Source organism: Amblyomma mixtum, chromosome 1 (assembly GCF_055824585.1).
Source record: "Amblyomma mixtum isolate Tamu chromosome 1, ASM5582458v1, whole genome shotgun sequence".
Classification (NCBI taxonomy): domain Eukaryota; kingdom Metazoa; phylum Arthropoda; class Arachnida; order Ixodida; family Ixodidae; genus Amblyomma; species Amblyomma mixtum.
Window position 1 is genome coordinate 97,050,814 of NC_143012.1, and position 19,418 is coordinate 97,070,231.

A 19,418-nucleotide genomic window follows, 5' to 3' on the forward strand; every position below is an offset into this window, starting at 1 on the left:
AGATCATTTGGAAAATGACTGAGGATATAAAAAGATTGGTACAAACAAGTAAAGACCTACACAGTTCTTTACTATAACACGTCAGGGAAAGAACTTAAGGAATGCGAAGACAAACGGCCAACCAGAAACACGCCACAAAACAACGGTGATAAAAACATGCTTTGGAAGCTACAAACGATTAAAGGTAAAAAGGTGAAAGGCACAAGAAGTAACACGGCAAAAAAAAAACTAAGCTACAAGAACAAATTTAGATTAAATCCAAATATTTGTAGAGATCAACTGATGGAAGTGCGCAAAAGTAATGAAAGAGGAAAATTGAAAGACGAAAACGAAGGACTAACAAAGCAGACTACAACGCAACTGTTCAAAAGTGCCGCCACAGTGATATCCATTGTCTGGATTGTAAATTAAGCTATGAAAACAGGCTGCTTGCCCCAATTTGTAGAAAAGAAAACTTAACTGAAAGGGAGGATCAGAAGCACGAGGCCCGGTGAAATAATTGAGGCAGTCAACATAATATCGTTGAAGGACAAGCCTAACGCAAGCCACCTGAGTATCAAAAAAGAACATTTCGCTGCCTTGACGGAAAAGCACTCGCTTCAAGTGGTTATGGCGCACGTCTGCTGACCCGAAAGACACGGGTTCGATCCCGGCCACGGCGGTCAAATTTCGATGGAGCCGAAATTCTTGAGGTCCGTGTACTGTGCGATGTCAGTGCGCGTTAAAGAACCCCAGGTGGTCGAAATTTCCGGAGCCCCTCACTACGGCGTCTCTCATAGCCTGAGTCGCCTTTGGACATTAAACCCACATAAACCCTAAACCATCAATTGCAATCACTTTCACTACGCGGACACTAGTCACTGTGCTACTCAGCTCATGCGCGCACAAGAAGTTCAGCGTGAGCAGCTCTTACTCGCTGCGGTCTGTGATGATCCTCGAAGGAATTAGGAACGCTTGCAACAATCACAAACGACTCCAAACGAACGCTTTGTGACTCTGCCAGCACGAAGGTCTTGCTTAGGCTTGCGACAAAAGACGAAGGTCTTGCGAAACTCGCAGTCGTCTGAACACTAGTAATATCAATGTGTGGCTTATGTCAGTTGTTGCGCGACGTGGCTACCAGCATGTAGTTCTCAATCGCAGCAACAGCAATCTTTGCCCTGGCAAAAGTGGGGAGGACGGGCCTGAGACGTCACGTAAAAAAGCAGTTAACAGCTGCAATGCGGTCTCCGGTTGGATCCGCACAATCGCACAGAAGTTGAAGTTGGTCCAACTTTTCCCCGGTCGCCGGGCCGGCCGAACGCCCCTTGTCTGGCGTGTGAGGTCCGTCGCTCGTACGCTTATAATGGCCTTAAGTTGAACCAGCTTTGTGGACAACAGCAAGGTGGTTGTCTTGGCGTGTTGGTGAGACATGATATAAAGTTGAAGCGCACAACAAGACGAGGACGGTGAAAGAGACGAGAGCCAGTTACAGCCAGAGTGCAGAACCCTGTGCGAAATCTAGCTCTTTGCCTTTATACAAAAAGTGCACCATTATCACCAGATGTACCTGCCAACTAACGCGTAAAATTATCGAGGCAGAGGTAATAGATAGGTTAGGGAAAACTGCATGTCCAGCAGTCCATTTCTTTATACCGCAAGGAATTGCAGTGCTTGCGTCAGCATTGCATAAATGCAGACTGCGCATGTGTGATGACCGGCCACGATTAGCCTTTATATGCTGCTTCGAAGTTCACAATAAACTGCTGAAAGTTAGTGCTCGCTTGTCTCTCGTCTCTTTCACCGTCCTCGTCTGATTGTGCGCTTCAACTTTGTATTTTTTGGAGAAGCCGGGACGGCCGTACAGCCGTTGTCCGGCTAGTGCGGTCCGGTCGCCAGCACGCCATGCGGAAGACAAAATTACGAGGAACTTTAGCGGCTAAAGTGGTGAAAGGCGAAAGCCTGAGTGATGCATTCTGCTACGCGATTGTTCACTGTACATTTTGTTGGTGCCAATTAATGACGCTTAAGCTTCGCCTTTAGGAGTGGAACGCGACAGCGTGTTGTAGCGCTGCCAGGGAGTCCACCGAACGCCACCACTCGTTCGGCGCGATGCGTTGCCCTTTGAACGCAACGCTTTTTAAGGAAAGGAAATGGGGCTGTAATTCTCTGTCGTCTCGGTGGACACCTGAGCCGCACGGTACAGGAAGGGAGGAAGTGTGGGTGAAAGAAGAAAGAGGGGCCGTAGTGAAGGAAATGAAAATTGTATTTGATGAAAGGAAATTACGCATTAGCTGTCTCACATTATCTCAGTAGACACTAGTCGAAAATTGTATTTGAGGAAAGGAAGTTGCGCAGTAACTGTCTCACATATTTCGGTGGACACCCGTCAAAATTCGCGCGTGGTGACGTCACGACAATTTGGGCCAATCTGAAACGCGGACAAATACGCCTTGCTCGTCGGTAAATTGGTGTTTGAGGAAAGGAAATGTATCTGTCTCTCGTATCTCGGTAGACACCTAAACCTCGCCATAACGGGAAGGGAGGAAGATGGGAGTGAACGAAGACACCGTATTCACTAGACGCACCTTTGTTCATTCCAAACCATCGAGCTGGCATGGCGGTGTGGTAGCGTACTCGACTCGCACTCCGGAGACCGGGGTTCGATTCCCAAGCTCGACCAATTTCTTAATCGGTTTTATTTATTTATCTGGTCTGACTAGAAAGGTTAATTAGACTAATTGGTAAAGTAAGCAATTAACTAAACGCAGTAAAACTTACTTGGAGCATCACTATACGATCCCTTTAATTGGTTGCATGGTTAGTAACCAAAGTACAATTGGCCCCGTTTGAAATTCGCGCACTGTGACGTCACGACCGTTTCGACCAACTGAAAAGCGTGACATTTTCTGTCGACAACTGCTGCTTACAACGATGAGGCATTAAAGGCTTTCGCCTTAAAAATGCGATCGCACAATGGTCCTAAGCAAGCGAGAAAGCGCGGTCTCACAGAGGAGCGAAATTCTCCACAGATGCGACCCAAAGCGACGGGCCAGCGGCGAGCTTTCAGACAGGACGACGAAGCCTACAAATGGCCGCTACTGCAAGCACCTGTGTTCGCCGGGCTCGACCCATGGGAGTCAGCCATCCTGCTTCGCCGGCCACTGGCGTTTTAGGACGGGATCCATTCTACTTAGGCGCACTCCCGCGGACAGGAGCGGGCAACAACGGCACCGGCGGAATACGAACAAGAAAAAGAACAGCCTGCGGGCTTTCAGCTTTGTACGCTCCGAAGGAACGAGGCATGGGCACTCGGAGCTGCCATAGGTGCCCGCGTGCGTTAAATCACGTGAAGTGGACAGCGTTGTTCTTAGGGAAACATGGGGAAAGTGGGGACAAAGGAGCCATGCGAGTATTGCAGCTTTAAAAGTGGTAGAGTCGGGCCAAGTTCGGCCGTGTTTAAGGGAAACCGGAGGAGGGGCAGGAAAGGGTTGGTGAGCCCAGAGAAGTTGCCAGAGCTGGTTTAGTGTCGATATGCTTGAGCAGCGCTGTTATGAGACAGAACATTTTTATTACTATAAGATGAAGAAAAAGAAAGAGCACTTGCTTTGCAGGAATGTGTAATGCTGTAGCATTGTACTGTCAAGGGTGGGATTAGCGCCGCCCAAACATTTTTACCGCGAGAGCGTTAGTACCCCTATGGCATAAAAAAATGTCCGCTTCCTCTTCACTCGCGCAAGGACATCAGGGACGGATAATGTGTTCCTGGTGAGTATGCGCGTTTTGCATCTTTTCTCTCTCTCTCTCTCTCTCTCTCTCTCTCTCCCTCTCGGCTCATTTCCTTTTTTGTTGCCGTTTGTGATTTTATAGGTGAGGGACTCTTAAGGGTGACGACTGTTTTATTCTCATGGCATGAATGGTACGGTTTTCTTCAGCTCCTAGAGAGAAAAAAAGACCGGAAAACAAAGGTATGCAATATAACTACAAGAAAAATACAAGACCCGCGCAGCGTTTGCTTGCCGACAAGCTGGGAGGCCGAGACGGGATGGGTTGTCTCAGAAAAGAAATGAGGCGCAAAAATATTGCGGCAGAAAAGAGGCGCGTTCTGTGAATGCTATTCACTAAGTAGGCAATATAAAGAGTGCACTCGGCTCCTTACTTGCGTTTGTCAGCGAAGACACCTGGAGTGACATCAATAAAAGTGCATGGTTTTTGGTGTATAGGGTGTTAACGTCCCAAAGCGACTCAGACCATGAGAGACGCCGTAGTGAAGGGCTCCGGATAATTTCGACCACATAGGGTTCCGTAATGTGCACTGAAATCGCACAGCACACGGGCCTCTATAATTTCTCCTCCTAATAAATTCAGCCACCGAGGCCGGGATCGAATCCGCGTCTATGGTGTCAGCAGCCGAGCGCCATAACCAATGAGCCACCGCGGCGGCCGGACTGTAACAAAAGAATTACTGGTACAGCTAACTGGATCATATAGAACGATCGCACCCGTCAGTTTATTCTAGCATTTATTCTTTCTACCGACAGCAAATGGGTGTCATTAGGAAATGATTTTTCTTGAACAGAAGGAAAGTTGGACTAGTTCAATTGGATTCATGAGGGAAGTAACTAAAAGCAGAAGGACACGAGAAGAAGGACGTACGACATGACACGAGAGCCTTACGGGAATTGTGTGACTTAAGTACTGGTGAGGTGACAGCAGAGACGTATTGCGCAACAGGACAACAAGAACTATGGAGACACGATGACGCAGCACTAACAAAGCCGTAACATGGTCTTTTTTCCTAAAGAAAACGCTGATGACTTGTTATTCCTGATTTTTTTTTTTGAAGACGTCCCTTTAGTTAGTACTTGTTGAAGACTTTAGTTGCTCGTTGACTCTCAACTCCTATCTTTACCGGGGTAGCTTGCACGATTTAAGCAAGCATAGCTTGCCTTGGCAACCACGGGAGATTCCGTGACAAAATACACTGCCGAAAGAACTCTGTCTTTACGTGCGGGATAAATCTCGCGCTCACGTTCAAGGGCAATACTGCGGCCGCTACACGCCCGTAATCAGCAATGGCAGCGGCAATGTCGTTCTGGGAACAAAGGGGCGCCACCGTCCTGATATAGCGCACACAGCGCGGGCGTTGTTTTCGCGTCCGTCCAAAGGGGCGCCGTTTCCTTTCCCGCCAAAAAGGCTGGCGGCAGCTCGGGCCGGCAGCGCTCCCGCTCGTTGCCCGCGCTTTTCATGTTATTTGGCGCGCTTTTCTACCTCGCCGCCACTCGTGGGGCCAGTGGAGAGAGACAAGACCACTTTGTTTTGCAGAGGTCGGTGGCTTTCAAAGAAAAAAAAGAAAGAAACGAAAACGTCCCCTGTTCCATTCTGCAGCCTTCCTTATCTCCGCCAGTATGTTTCCCCGATGCACACCGTGCTTGGGTTCGCTTCATCTTTTTGCTTTCTTCTCCCTGACTCCCTTCTTTCCTCCGCTTCCCTGTCACTCCTTTTAGTCCCGATCGAGTGCCTCGCAAAGCAGGGCGAAGTGGACGGGACAGCCAAGGCTGCCGTGCGTCAAGCTTTCCTGTGAGGTTCCTTGAGAGCAGGTATAGCGTTCCTTTAGGAGGAGCTGCCAAATTACTTTGTCAGTAAGAAGGATTATCTACATAAGCCATGTTATACTGCGCTAAAAGTTAAAACTATCACACAAAAGAGAAGAACACATAGCACAGGACGAGCGGTTTGCGCTCGTCCTGCGCTGTGTGTTCTTCTCTTATGTGTCGTAGTTTAGCGTAATATAACATGGCTTGTGCAGACGATAACCAACTAACCCGACAACAGCTCTTGTTAAAGAAGGATTATTGTGAAAGCAATGCAAAAACATCTGTGCAAGCTGTTCCCAAAGTCACTAAATAGTATTTCAGGCTAGCACACTCGAAAGCAAAGTACCAATAATGCAAAAAAGGCGATTTTAAAACTTAACCGTCGAACACAACTTACGAACAAACGCTTAATCAAGGGATTAACCGCAGCGTCATGACAATTCCTCGATGGCACCAGGGCCGTACTCCAGCTGTATCCGTGCCTAATTGTTCATCGCGCTTGCTGACTATTAAAACTGCCTCTAACCTAATCCCTTTGCTAGGAACAAGCGCCATATTCATCACTCGCTCGCCGGACGTTGACCAAAATTCTATTACTCCCGCCACGCTGGCTCAGTGGTTAAGGCGCTCGTCTACTGAGCCGGAGAACCCGGGTTCGAACCTGATCGCGGCGACCAGGTTTCGATGGAGGTGACACGCAACAGGCGCCCGTGTGCTGTGCGATGTCAGTGCACGCTAAAGATCCCTCCTCCTTTATCATCCCTTCCCTTACGGCGCGGTTCCAGAGTCCACCGAGATATGTGAGACAGTTACAGCATCATTTTTGCCCGTCAGAAACCAATTTTCCAATTTTTTATTGCGAAAGCAATACTCCTCGCACTTTCAAGCCTTCGCGTGACCCGGCCGCAGATACGTTTGATCTTTAGAGGAGTGAATATGGGCGACCAACTCGCTCCTTCATATAGCCCGTCCGCAGCTACGCCGCGCCGCGCACCTGTGGCGCTACTGCCGCTGTGACATCATAACAGCTGTAGATTTATTTCGAAATCAATACTACGCTCATAACGGGCTTTCGCGTAGCGGCGGCCGGTAGCCACGTTTGACCTTTAGAATGACCTCTGACGTCATACCAGGGTGAGAGATGGGCTACTAAGTCGAATCGTCGCGCAGCGTCGGCCGGTAGCCACGCGTTACATTTAGAATGACCCCTGACGTCATAACATGCCTAGTGACGTCACAGCGTGACGTCATACCAGGGTGAGAGATGGGCTACCAAGTCGAGTCGTCGCGCAGCAGCGGCCGGTAGCCACGCGTGACCTGTAGACGCGGCCCACTGCGTTCCTTCAGTTGGAGGCGCTGCGCTTTTGCTCTCGCAACCTACCAGGCTTAACCAAAGCTAAGCCCCCGCCAATTTTTTTAATCCACTCCATCACCTTTGAGGACCAGTGGGTGTCTTGCCTTCGCATTACATGCGCTGCCCAAGCCCATTTCTTCTTCTTGATTTCGACTAGGATGTCATTAACCCGCGTTTGTTCCCTCACCCACTCTGCCCCTTCCAGTATCTAAACATTACACCTAACATTTTCCTTTCCACAGCTCTCTGGGTTTTCCCTAACTTTAAGCCGAACCCTTTCATTAGCCTCCACATTTCTGAACCATAGGTGAGTACCGGTAAGATACAGCTGTTGTATAATTTTCTCTAGTGGGATAGTGGTAAACTGCCATTTATGTCCTGAGAGATCCTGCGAAATTCGCTCCTCACTATTCTTATTCTTCTAGTTATTTCCCTCTCCGGCAGCAGCGATAGGTCAGTGGTTATGGCACTCGGTTGCTGACCCGAAAGACGCTGGTTCGGTCCCAGCCGCGGCGGTCGAATTTTGATGCAGGCGAAATCCTATACGCCCATGTACTGTGCAATGTCAGTGAACTTTGAAGAACTCCAGGTGGTCAAAATTTCCGGAGTCCTTCGCTTCGGCATCCCTCATAGCCTGAGTCGCTTTGGGACGTTAAACCGCCACAAACAAATCTTTGAGTGCTGTATATAGGGTCGGTTATATTTTGCGTGTTTATAACCTCATTGATAATGTTAATATGGTCTATGGACGAGTATACCCTTTACAGAATCCTGCACAGTCATTTGGTTGATTTAAGTATAAGATTTTCGTGGATATATTAGTGATTACTTCAGTAAATACCTTGTAGGCAACGAAAGTGAGCATGATCGACTGCAAACTTCCAGTCGTTGACGTCTCCTTTTGTATAAATTAAGGTAATATTAGCCTTCTTCCAAGCTTCTGGTGCGCTCGACGTCATAAGGCATTGCTAATACAGGGTGGCTACTTTTTCTGGCGCAATCTCCACTCCGTTTTTCAAAAGATTTTTTGTTACCTGATCCTCACCAGCTGCTTTACCGCTTTGCATTGCCCCTAAAGATTTCTTTACTTCCTTCTTCGTTAATGATGGGATGTCCCATATCTGCGCGCTACTGCCTCTCTCATTAACGTCCCGATTACAGTGGCTACTGTAGATTTGTGTACAACTCTTCGGATGCTTTAATTTATCCGTATTGCTAATGATGTTGCCCTCTTTCTCTCTTATAGCATACATCTGGTTTTTATTTATGCCTAGCTTCCTTTTCACTGCTTTTAAGCTACCTCCGTTCTTTAGAGCATGCTCGATTCTCTCCAGATTTAAGTACCTCATGTCGGCTACCTTGAGCTTATTTATTAGCTTTCAGAGCTTTTCAAGTTCTATTCTGTCTCTAGAGTCAAAGGCTTTTATGCTTTGGTGTTTCTTAAACAAATCTTTTGTATCTCGAGATAGCCTACCAGTATCCTTGCGAGTCTTCCTACCACCTGCTTCTCCTACGCACTCCGTAATGATAGCAGTGAGATTATGGTTCAATGTTTGAACATTACGATGGTCTTCCTCAGTTAAAGCTGAATATCTTCGCGGCAGCAATTACCTGAATTCCTCTAGTTTCCCGCTTACAGGTAAATCGTCAGTGGTCTTCCGCTTCACTAGTCTCAGCCGTTGCCTCTTCAAGTCAAAGGTAATTCTGTGATCGCTACAATGCACCTTTCAGAGGACCTCCACATCCTGCACGATACCAGGATGAGCGCATAGTGTGAAGTCTATTTCATTTTTATTCTCATCATTGGGGCTCTTCCAAATACTCTCCCTGTTCGCTCGTTTCCGGAAGAATGTGTTCATGATGTGTAAATTATTTCTTTCTGCAAACGGTCTCAATTACTCCCCCCTGCTATTCCTGGACCCTAAGTCTTAGTCGCTTACCTCCTGGTCTCCGGCATGCTTCTCGCCTACCTTCGCATTGAAGTCGCCCATCAGTACAGTTTACTGCGATTTTACTTTGTTCATTGCCGATTCCACGTCTTCACAGAAGCTTTCAGCGATATGGTGATCATGGCTTTATGTAGGTGCGTAGGCCTGCACCACCTATATCTTGTACCTCTTATTATGGCTTATTACTATAGCTGCCACCCTGTTGTTAATGCTATAGGACTACTCCATCAATTATCTATATCCTGATCGATGAGAAATCGCCCACCTAGTTCTCGTCTGCCCGCTAATGCACGATAGCACAGTATGTGCCGCATACGCCTCAACCGTCCCTCTTACCTGACTAAGCTCACTAAGTCCTGCTTGGCTAGCCTCAGCGTTGTTCGTTTCTAAAGGTGGCCTGTCCGGAGCCAGTGATTATCAGCAGCCTCCAATGCGTCACAGTTCTGACCGCCGCCTTGGTCAGTTGTTCCCCAGCCACTGGGGACTGAGGGCCGAGGGTTAATTGGTTCGTTCACAGAAGGTTGTCGCCAAGTGCTACACCAGGGTGGCCAAATATTGCTCCGGTGAGGGAGTGCGCCGTCGGTCCTGGTAAGAAAAAAAATAATAAGAGCAATAAGAAAAGACCAGAAGAAAAAATTTCGGCAATAATGAAAAATAAAAAATGACCGCCATTTAGCATTGCTAAGCGCGAGATATTGAGCGAAAGCACGGTTTTTTTTTTCATGTAGATACCACCTCCAGGTACCTGAAAGCGCGATTGACGTGTCCACTGGCCCAGAAAGGCAGTTATGCGCTTATTCAACTTTTTCATCGTCAGTGCCAATTTACCCAATGCAACGCGGCAGAAGTGCGGAGTATGCTCCAGCGCCGTGTTTCTGCACCTATGTTGTTAACGTCAGCGCGCACTGCTGCAGTGCCCTGTTCCTGCCAAACGTTGTCCATATCAGCGCATTCAGCTTACATCTTTCTGTCACCGACGTCACATAGCTAAAAGCGCGGAGATTAGTTTGATAGTGATATTTATTAGTTGATGGAGAAGACTACGTGCCTTGCACAGCGCGAGGGTGTGTTCGGCTGCGGGGATAGCAGTGCTCTCGCACTATGGCCAGCGAAGTTGACCTATTCGCGCCGCAGTCGGTTCTAGGCCCAGTCGCGGATATTTATTTGCTTTATTTTTGTTTCGTTTTTATTCCACTTGCCACAGACCCCCAAACCGTCGCAAGCATACAAACATCGCAATATCTTCCTAGGAGTTTACCCACCGGAGTACTGCTTTAGAGCTAAAGCAAAATTAGAGCTAACCTCTGGGATACGAACAAAATGTGTGCTGCGATTAGTTTTTGCCAACTGTGGTTTTTGATCGATTGATTGATTGATTGATTGATTGATTGAAGCCCTTATGGAGCCCATATTTGTGGCCTCTTCGAGCCTACGCACCAGACCGGGTCGGGCACTAGAAAAAGAACACGTGCGATTAGCTTTCAATGTTCGTGTCGTCCGGTCTACGCCAGCCTTAATTACCCCGCGTATGACCTACAACACAACCTATTTTAGATTTAGTCTCAGCATGGTTTTAGCTTTTGCGGGTAAAACAAAGGTAATCCTATATTGTTCGGAGAAACTTCCGATTCAGGGAGTGCAGAGATTTGGTTAATTTTCGAGTTTCTAATTCCGCATGACTAGGGTCGTCCTCTTCAAATACCGATATATTTTTGTTTCTGCAATCTGAGGGTCCGAATCGATGAAATGATTGATGTTGAGTACTTTTATTTCCATTTCTAATTCCATGGATACTACAAGTTTAACAACTGTAAGGTACATAACTAGTCGAAAAACTGGAAACTCACTATTTAGGCCACTCTCACTCACTGAAGCAATTGATAAGAGAGGCTGTCGCAGTAATTGCAATGCCCGCGGTGGTTTACATGGGCAGGCACACTCTCGTCTGCAAACACAATTTTTGCACGCGTAGACCCCGGAGAGTGCTTGCCTAAATCGGAGACGAAGAGCCGATCAATAGGGCTAGCTTACGGGCCCTGTGCTAGTTGCCTCCGGCTGTAATCAACGCACTTGGGACATGGCGGAACCAAGAAACCGAACGGCGAGCAAGGCGGTACTCCGGGAAAGGCGATGCCAGGGAGCAAATCTAACGGGTAAGTGATGCACTGACTGAGATTGCAAGTGGGTAACTTGAAAAAAATAAATTTTGTTCCGCCTGGTGGTATCGTCCTTCGTTTCAGGCCCGTCGAATACCATCCTCCGCGCACTGTTTGCGCGTTTTGCATTTATTTGACTTGCATCGATACTAGTGACTCTGCGTTGAAGTGTATTATACTGAGAGTGGCGGTGCCACTCAGAAGCACCGCATAAGATGCGTTTCGCCTGTGCCATAGGTTCTTTCCCGCTGAAATTTAGCACAGAGCTCTATTTGACGGTCAATTTGGATTGATACTACGTGTGCTTTAGATTTTTGGGTTAATAAAAGGTAGGACTGCGCGAATAAGACAAGGACAGGGGACACAGGAACAAAAACGACACCACGGGCTTACACTCACAACTGTTTTTGTATGAATGCACATGCTATAATCAACCAATCGATCAAAATGAATCATCTCCAATGAAAGGAGGGCTTTTTGATTCTCTCCGCCTTTTTTCCCCTTTTAGGCAACGCGGATGATAAACGCTGCTCGAATATTTTTAATAAACAAGTTCTTTTTGCTCCGGTGGACACGCACAGCTGCCTCCATTAAAAAGGTAGCCTACCGAAACCTACTCTTTAGCAAGACTACGAAATGCGATTTCTGTGCGAAATTTCAGTGCGAACAAGCGGGTCGTTTAGTATAGCCACGCAAACTTAATCTTCCTTTGAGCTACTCGACAGCCTGTATACTGAGAACACGAATTGCCATTCAACATTTTTTAAGTTTGGTTTTGGTTTATTGGGGTTTAACGTCCCAAAGCAACTAAGGTTATATAAGCAAGAGCCATTAGGAGTTTATATTAATCCGTAGTTCCTCAAAGAAGAACAGAAAGAAAACTCTCTTGATTCTTCGTTATTATCTGAGTTTGGTGTCCTGCTTTAGTTCCTTTCCTTCTAATGTTGCGGACGTGCCCTCAGTCCACGGCGCCACTTGCTTCTGCTGCCCGCTTGGCAGGTTGCACCTGGCGTTGCTGATTCTTTTCGTCCTTGCCAGGCAGCATCTGCTACCTCTGCGCTGCACGCGGACTTTTAATGGTCGCGTTAACCGGTGTTGGGTGTCATTCTAATGCGATGTGACATAATGTGGGCTTACTCCTGAACCAGGGCCAGACATTTTTGTAATGTGTCGGGTGCATTTTGCTCAACCTATTAACCTGTTCAGGGTGGGTATTCTTTGCAGTTGCCGCAATATGACAGACTCCTCTTTGTTTAGTGTTTTGTATGCACCAGGATATCTCTCCTTTGTACCTCGGAAGTAATCTAGAATGTCTGTGTACGTCGCTGAGGCTGGATTTGGGCTTCCTTTGAAGTTTTGATTCGAGATCCCACGGCTTGCTATGTGTCCTCGCGCGACCTCATCGGCTGTCTATTTTCCCGTTACTCCTGCGTACCCTGACCCACATACTAGTGTGTGCTGTGTCTTCCCGTTCTGGGGGCTCGCTCCCACGTCATCCTGTACCTTTGCTGCTTTCTTGCACACACTACCATTGAGATAGTTTCGATACACTGACATCGCACAGGCCCTCGTGCCGTGCGATGTCAGTGCACGTTAAAGAACCCCAGGTGGTCGAAATTTCCGGATCCTTCCACAACGGCGTCTCTCATAGCCTTAGTCGCTTTGGGACGTTAAACCCCATAAACCAAACCAAACCAGTTTCGATACAACTGTTTCGAGTCTGAAATAGCACTTTATAAGCTGCTGGAAGTGCAGTTTGTACGCAGTTGTAAGCAGCACAGATTCGTCTTCTTGCTGACGTCACTTTGTTGTTTCCCGCTCGGCACTTAAGGCCGGACTCTTTTGGCGGGCTTGGCGTTTTCGTACCCGTTCTTGAGATATGGTGAAGGTTGCTCTGCGGAAACTTATATCGGTGTAAGTTCATTACTGCGTGCCTTCTTGATTAACGACATCCAAAGTTCACTTCGAACTTTGCAGGTAAGCTGGCACCTGTGCCTTTCCTCCCCTAAAAATGGCTAACAGGCATCTCAGAAAAAAGCAGGCCTCGAGGGCACAGCACAATCAGTGATCGCTAAGTGCGCCGCGGCCAACACACACAAGCCATGTAGTACGTTGTACTGCAAACACGGCGCTTCCACACCCGACGTTCCGCTCATTCGCTACGTCTTCATCAACAGCGAAGCGTTAAAGGAGCCGTCTGGGAGCAAAATGCCAATCACGAGTCGCAAGAGAAGGCACGCCGAGCGCCCTCTCTCGGCCGAGGGAACACGAATGAATCAAATGTGCACCGCATGGCGGCGGCGCCAAGTTTGGGTGTGCTACACTCGGCTTGGAGAAAACCGTGCATGGCTGTAGAACCTGTAGTAATGAGTGGTGTGGTCCGTCAAGATACAGTAACGAAAAGTCGGGATAAATCAGAATAACGGCCTGAGGGTAGAGCTGGTGCATGAAGAAATGAACAGCGGCGCAACAAGGACACTAACAACAAAGGGGACACCCCATGGACACCCCTTTCTTGTTAGTGTCATAATTAAATAGTTTTTAGGCGCAAAGAACAGACAAGGCACATAGGTAGGTGACAGGACGAAGCGCCAACTTCCAACTGATTTTATTGCATGCACGAAACGTACTTATAAGCTTGTCGTCACATTGTCGTAGCAAAATCAGTTTAATTATGAACCAAAACCAACTAGCCCAGCAGAAAGTGCTCTTAGACTATATTGTTAGTGTCCTTGTTGCGCCGCCCGTTCATTCCATCTGGATAAATATTTTGCTGCAGCCTCCACGGCATGTAAGACTGGAGTGGTTTGGCGGGCTGGGTGTTTTCGGAAACGATCTCGAGCTAGGCAAATCGCTTGTGTGTCTATGACATTTCAGAGGTCATCAGGATATGATGTTATTGTTGCTGTTGCCTCAAAAACGATGGCACATACCCACGATGGGGATTGCCCAGGGATTGGTGCAGACCCGAACAGAAAAAAAAGACATCCAGGTTTATCTAAAGCGGCTCTTAAATATAAATAGAGGAATCTGAGAAAAAGAAATCATTAATTTTAAGATATCTTGCGGAAATCTGAACGAAAATCGAGCAAACAAAGTGTTGTGGGCTGATTTAAACAGTGTCTTCTTTTTTCTCTTTAACTCCCTCCTCATTCATTTTCCTCGCCTCATGTGTGGCCGATTATATATGACAAAGTAGCGTGATGCTCTCGTGTGCGGGTGGTGGTGGTGAAAACGTTTATTAAGAAGGGACAGGAGGTATGTTTGGCTCAGCCCGTAAGGGACCAATCCTTACAAGAACTAGGTGGAGGTCCCTAGTTTCGCACTCCAGTGGGAGTGGCCGCCTCCTGGGCGCGGGCGCCGACCGCATCAAACTGGGGAACGAGCTCCCCCGCGGGGCCTAGAGCACCGCGAGACATGGTAGGACAGGGAGACCCTGCTGCGCTCGGAGGACCCGGCCGTGCAGAGCATCGCTACAGACCGGACTGGCAGCGTTGTGGACCGCAGGAATAAAAACGCTTGAGTAGTGGTGCCGTGCGGGGGACCGAGATCCTGCTTGCTCCAAACTCCTTAGTTGTGTTAATGATGTTAAGTTTTATGATGTTGATGATGAGCTAAGAAGAGCTAACGCTCTGAAATCTTCCTGTCACTCTATTTAAACTCGTCGAGTACACAGCAGGGTCTGGTTTCCGCCGCTTTGAAATGAATACCTCTGTGGATTAGCCTGCGGGAACGTAGCCTTTGGGCTACGTTCCCGCAGCAGGTGATGACGACATCTCTATTTCATTTCCTTCTATTTTTCTGGCTTTTCGGGGAGAGTGGATTCTCTGCTAATAGAATTCCGGAGCCTGTCGATGCCGGCGAATTTTAGTTTGACATCATTGTCCTTTTATTGCAGTCGCCTAGCCCCAATTGTGTGCAATACTGATATCACGTTTTTACCGTGCAGCATCGTTTCCTATCTTATAAAACTGCCGGCGTCGCTTAAAGTGCTATCCATCTCTGCTTCGCGGCATCAGGACAGCATCCTGGTCAAGTCGTTTTTTCGTAACAATGCTTGCGACAACTGAGCCACATTTACAAAAATCAAACATCGACATGCATGCACAGATCAAAAAGGAAATGACAGAAATATCGCCAATAAATACGCTTAAAATTGTTCACAGCGCACGCGAGGATATATCCTGATACTTTTCAGGAAGAAAGTAAGATAACAGAAAAGAAGTTTTTGGAAACACTGGTGAAGGTTTATTGCAAAATCTCGACAGCGACTAGCCACAGAGGCTTCGTAGCCGCCAGACCACTTCGTAATCTGGTCACTATTCGCATACGCTGTATACGCTGAGCGCGCAAGTTCTCGTCATGCCATACAGTATGCTCCGATCGCCAGAGTCCGGCTTCAGCTTTTCGCTGCGTTGCATTTTTCTTTTTACATCAGACCGGGCATGGGCGCACTATACGGGACAGCCAGGCCCGCCCCCGCCAGGAGTCGATATAGCCGCTCTCCGACGACGTACACCGTACGGCCCCTCTTTCGCACGCAAACACACGCTCACAATGGCGGACGCGCCTTTGCGAGTCCTGCGCCGTTTGCTTAGCTGGTAAACAATGACCTCACCGTCCACGTAGGAGAGGGAGAGCAGGAGAGGATGTATATCGGCTCCACTCTCTCGACCGGTATATATCGGTGCGATGGCTGCGAGTGGTCGACCATTTGTTCCGGGACCTATATGTATACACGGGGCATGTCTATTTATATCGCCCGCCCGGTGGAACAAAACCGTCGGCTCGAGTTCGAGTTTTTCTAGAGCTCGGCAAATCACTCTACAGTCGCCCTACGCCGGTCAGAATGGTGCATCGCGCGGCTGCGGAAGGGTTCGAATGTTTAGGGGAGGAGGAGTAATCAGTTTCCAACCACGGCGCGTTCGCAGCGCGAGTCTGGGTCTGAGTGCGGCCGAAGCAAGTATGAGGGGGAGAAGAGGACGCGGCGCACGCAGGCGTAATTAGTTATGCCTAATCACATCCTCCCGCGAGCAACGCGAGTAGTAGGTGTCCCTCTCGCAGGTGCCCTGAATATTTGACGCCTAAGTTATCAACGGCTGCGTTGCGAGTTATGGTTGCATGTGAGACCGAGTTAGAGCGGAGCTGGATTATATACGAAGTCAGTTATGCACCGAGCAATCACAACGAAAACATATAAATCGAAATGAACTGACAAGACCGCATCAGTGGATTAGACGTGCGCATGCAGGTGTTCAGGACAAGTGCTCATTTGTGCTTCGACGTGATGATTGATAAAATGATTGCAAGCCTAGTCTGCCATTACAGCCGCGCGCATTGGCACTGAACAAGTGTATCTCTCGAAGAAGGGTTCCGCCGTTTGCACTTGCGTCCCACAACAGAGGCGAAGATTCTGGGTTCGCGGCCTCAACTTTCTTCGTCACATAATTACCTCAATGTGCTATTTGCATGTATAAAAACAGGAGACTCGAGCGCCCGTCTGTAACCACACTGTGGTCGTTCTTTGCTTGCTGATGACTGTGTCTGAAGGATTGGTCGAGTTCCCTGGACGCGACAAACTCAACTTTCATTCTCTTCCTCTCGTTTGTCTCCATTTACACGCATATTTTATTGATAGACGGAGATTAATGCTTAAAGTCAGGAAGGAAGGATGTGCATTGGTTAGAGGAACGTGTCTGGCCTGCAGCTCCACGCTGAGGAAGGGAAAGAATGAAGAGCAGAGAGAAGGAAAAAAATAAGATGGGAAGTGACGATTCAATAATTCAATGAGCTGTGTGCTTTGCTTTCGACATAACGTGGGCACGCGCTAGGACACATGGCGCGACATGCAGACCTTTTTGGGTATGCAGTTGCTAAACTACTTCTCAATCGAGCTTTTTCGGCGCGGCCACTTCGTGGGTGTCAACACACGGTGGCGCCGCGTATGAGCTGAGAAGCCAGCTATCGGCGCCGCCCTGTAAAGTTTGGTCCTCCGGTATTCGTGTTTTAGCCCTTTATGCATAGTGGTGCGGGCCGGGACACGTATTTCTTTGTTTCTTTCTCTAGTTACCCATAGAATCTATGCATTCATGATTGCAGCAGCGCTGCGCAGTTCATCAGCATACCCTAGGTGGCTTGGCAGACCCTGCTAACTTCCGAATTACGCCCATTCAAAGCGCCAAAGGTTGATGTATAACCAAAAGCTCTAAATAAAGGGGGTCAGAGGCGGGAGCCCAAGACATAATGCACTCATCCCTATGTATGGGGCAGCCATCCAAGCGCCTAGTGTTGCGGGGATCACACATCTAGCACCCGGTTGTTACGTTAGGCCTACTGCACCATTCACCCGAGAGGTAGCGTTGACATGACAATATATCAGGTCTTCGGAACTCGGACACCAGGAGGGGATCGTTATAACAAAAACCCGTGGCAATGGCCGAGAATGAGAAAACTCCACGAAGGTTTACACTCACGGCAAAAATAATGATGGAAGTGCATGTGTTGTCGCTCCAAGCAGTTGTGCGCGCCCACGGCATTGTCGTCTTATTCTACATCTTCAGAGTCGGAAGATGAATCTGGGCCCCGCGCTTCTGCTCCGCCAGCGGGACCGAATAGCCTATTCTGATTTGTTCTGCTGCAGACCAATAGCGACTCAGATGTTGTGGCTAATACCAGCAACACGGCGCTGATATGAACATCCGCAGCGGAAACGTTGTTCGGTGGCGCCACTTACGGTGACCATTTCGTGGACAAACGTTCTCAGGCGCTGAATTTTACGGCAATAGCGTTGAAGGCCCAATAGCGTTGAAGACAGAAAATCCGACGTCGGCGTTGTTGGCGTAAAATCTCTAGCATGTCTCTGGCAGGTGGTGCCCAGAGAGAGCAACCTATGAGGCAAGTGTTGCATCTGTGTCACGTGACCTTGCAGAGTCATCACAACCTGGCCAGCGGATAGTGAGCAAACTGTACCTAGACAAGTGGCAGTTAAATTAATGATTGGGCTCTCAGGAAGAGGAACCTAGGCTACACAAGGCGTACCTGCTGGCAGCTGTCATCGCAGAGAAGTGGCGCACCGCTAAGCGCTACACAACTTCGCCAGGAGTGGTACAAGGACTCCCTGGTATCGAAATATGTAAGGTAGAGAATGACCTGCATTTATCGGAATCAACCGATTACGTTATCGCTTCATAGCTTTAAGGCGAAACGTAAGTATTCCCTTCAATTTTTTCAAATCAGAAAACAATAAAGCCATCCACAGGTTCATCCACTCCTTCGAGGGATCAGACATCGCCCTACTGGAGAAGGCACGAGAAAAATGCTTCGGCGATCACAACCACCCGCGATACCAAGGAACGTATCGAGGAGCCGAAAACGAGAAACTCGACCGCCCCATAACTGTGGAAGTGGTTTACGCGGCCATAAGAAACACCACCAGAAACACGGCAGCCGGAGCGGACAGAATCGACGACGCCCTAATCCGCAACCTGAGCGACGACTTCATACAAGAGCTGGTCAGCTTTCTTAAGAAACATTGGGAGGCGGAGACGGTTCCCGAAGATTGCAAACACGCCGAAGTAATAATGATACCTAAACCTGGTAAAAAGCTACAAATTGAAAACCTCAGGCCCATATCACTCACGTCGTGCCTTGGCAAGCTTTACGAACGGGTTGTAACTTTAAGACTGCAAAATTACATGGAAGATAGCGACTGTGTACCACATACCATGTTCGGTTTCAGAGCGAAGCTCTCTACGCAGGACGTTCTCCTCCAAATACAAGAATATGTGCTGCGAAACGTACCTCGGACGGAAGAAAATGACATAATGGCCCTGGACATCAAAGGGGCATTCGATAACGTCAGCCACGAAGCGATCCTTACGGTCCTAGACAACCTGGATTGCGGACGCAGAATCCACGGCTTCGTCAAAGCCTTCCTGTCCGATGGAACTGCCACCATCGGCATAGAAGACCTTCGATCGGACAAAATTCGCACTCCAAACAAGGGAGCACCCCCAGGGTCAGTTATCTCACCCCTGCTCTTCAACATAGCTATGATAGGCCTAGCTCGAAAACTAGAGAACATCGAAGGCATCAGGCATGCAATGTATGCTGACGATATAACAGTATGGACAAACACGGGCTGTCTCGGAGAGAAGGAAGAAAGGCTACAGCAAGCGGCCTCTTGTGTAGAGCAATACCTCGCAGAAAGAGGACTCGCATGCTCGACCGAGAAATCGGAACTGCTGAGAGTCTGGAGAGGCAAGCAAAACCGGACCGTCCCAGCCAACGAGGACCAAAACTCAACGTCTACCTAGAAGGGACGCTCATACCCGAAAAGACATCAATAAGAATTTTGGACATGTGGGTTCAATCCAACCAGCGC

At 48.3% G+C, this 19,418-nt stretch overlaps 1 protein-coding gene across 1 annotated transcript in view; it reads right to left on the reverse strand.

Annotated features, from left to right (window-relative positions):
* Positions 1 to 1,096: 1,096 nt before the first annotated feature.
* The window catches only part of LOC149367273 (uncharacterized), an 85,322-nt gene continuing 67,000 nt past the window's right edge, over positions 1,097 to 19,418 (reverse strand). The window contains exon 2 of the mRNA XM_089573487.1: positions 1,097 to 1,184. Coding sequence (XP_089429613.1) covers positions 1,097 to 1,184 — 88 coding nt within the window. The remainder of the gene's footprint in view (positions 1,185 to 19,418) is intronic.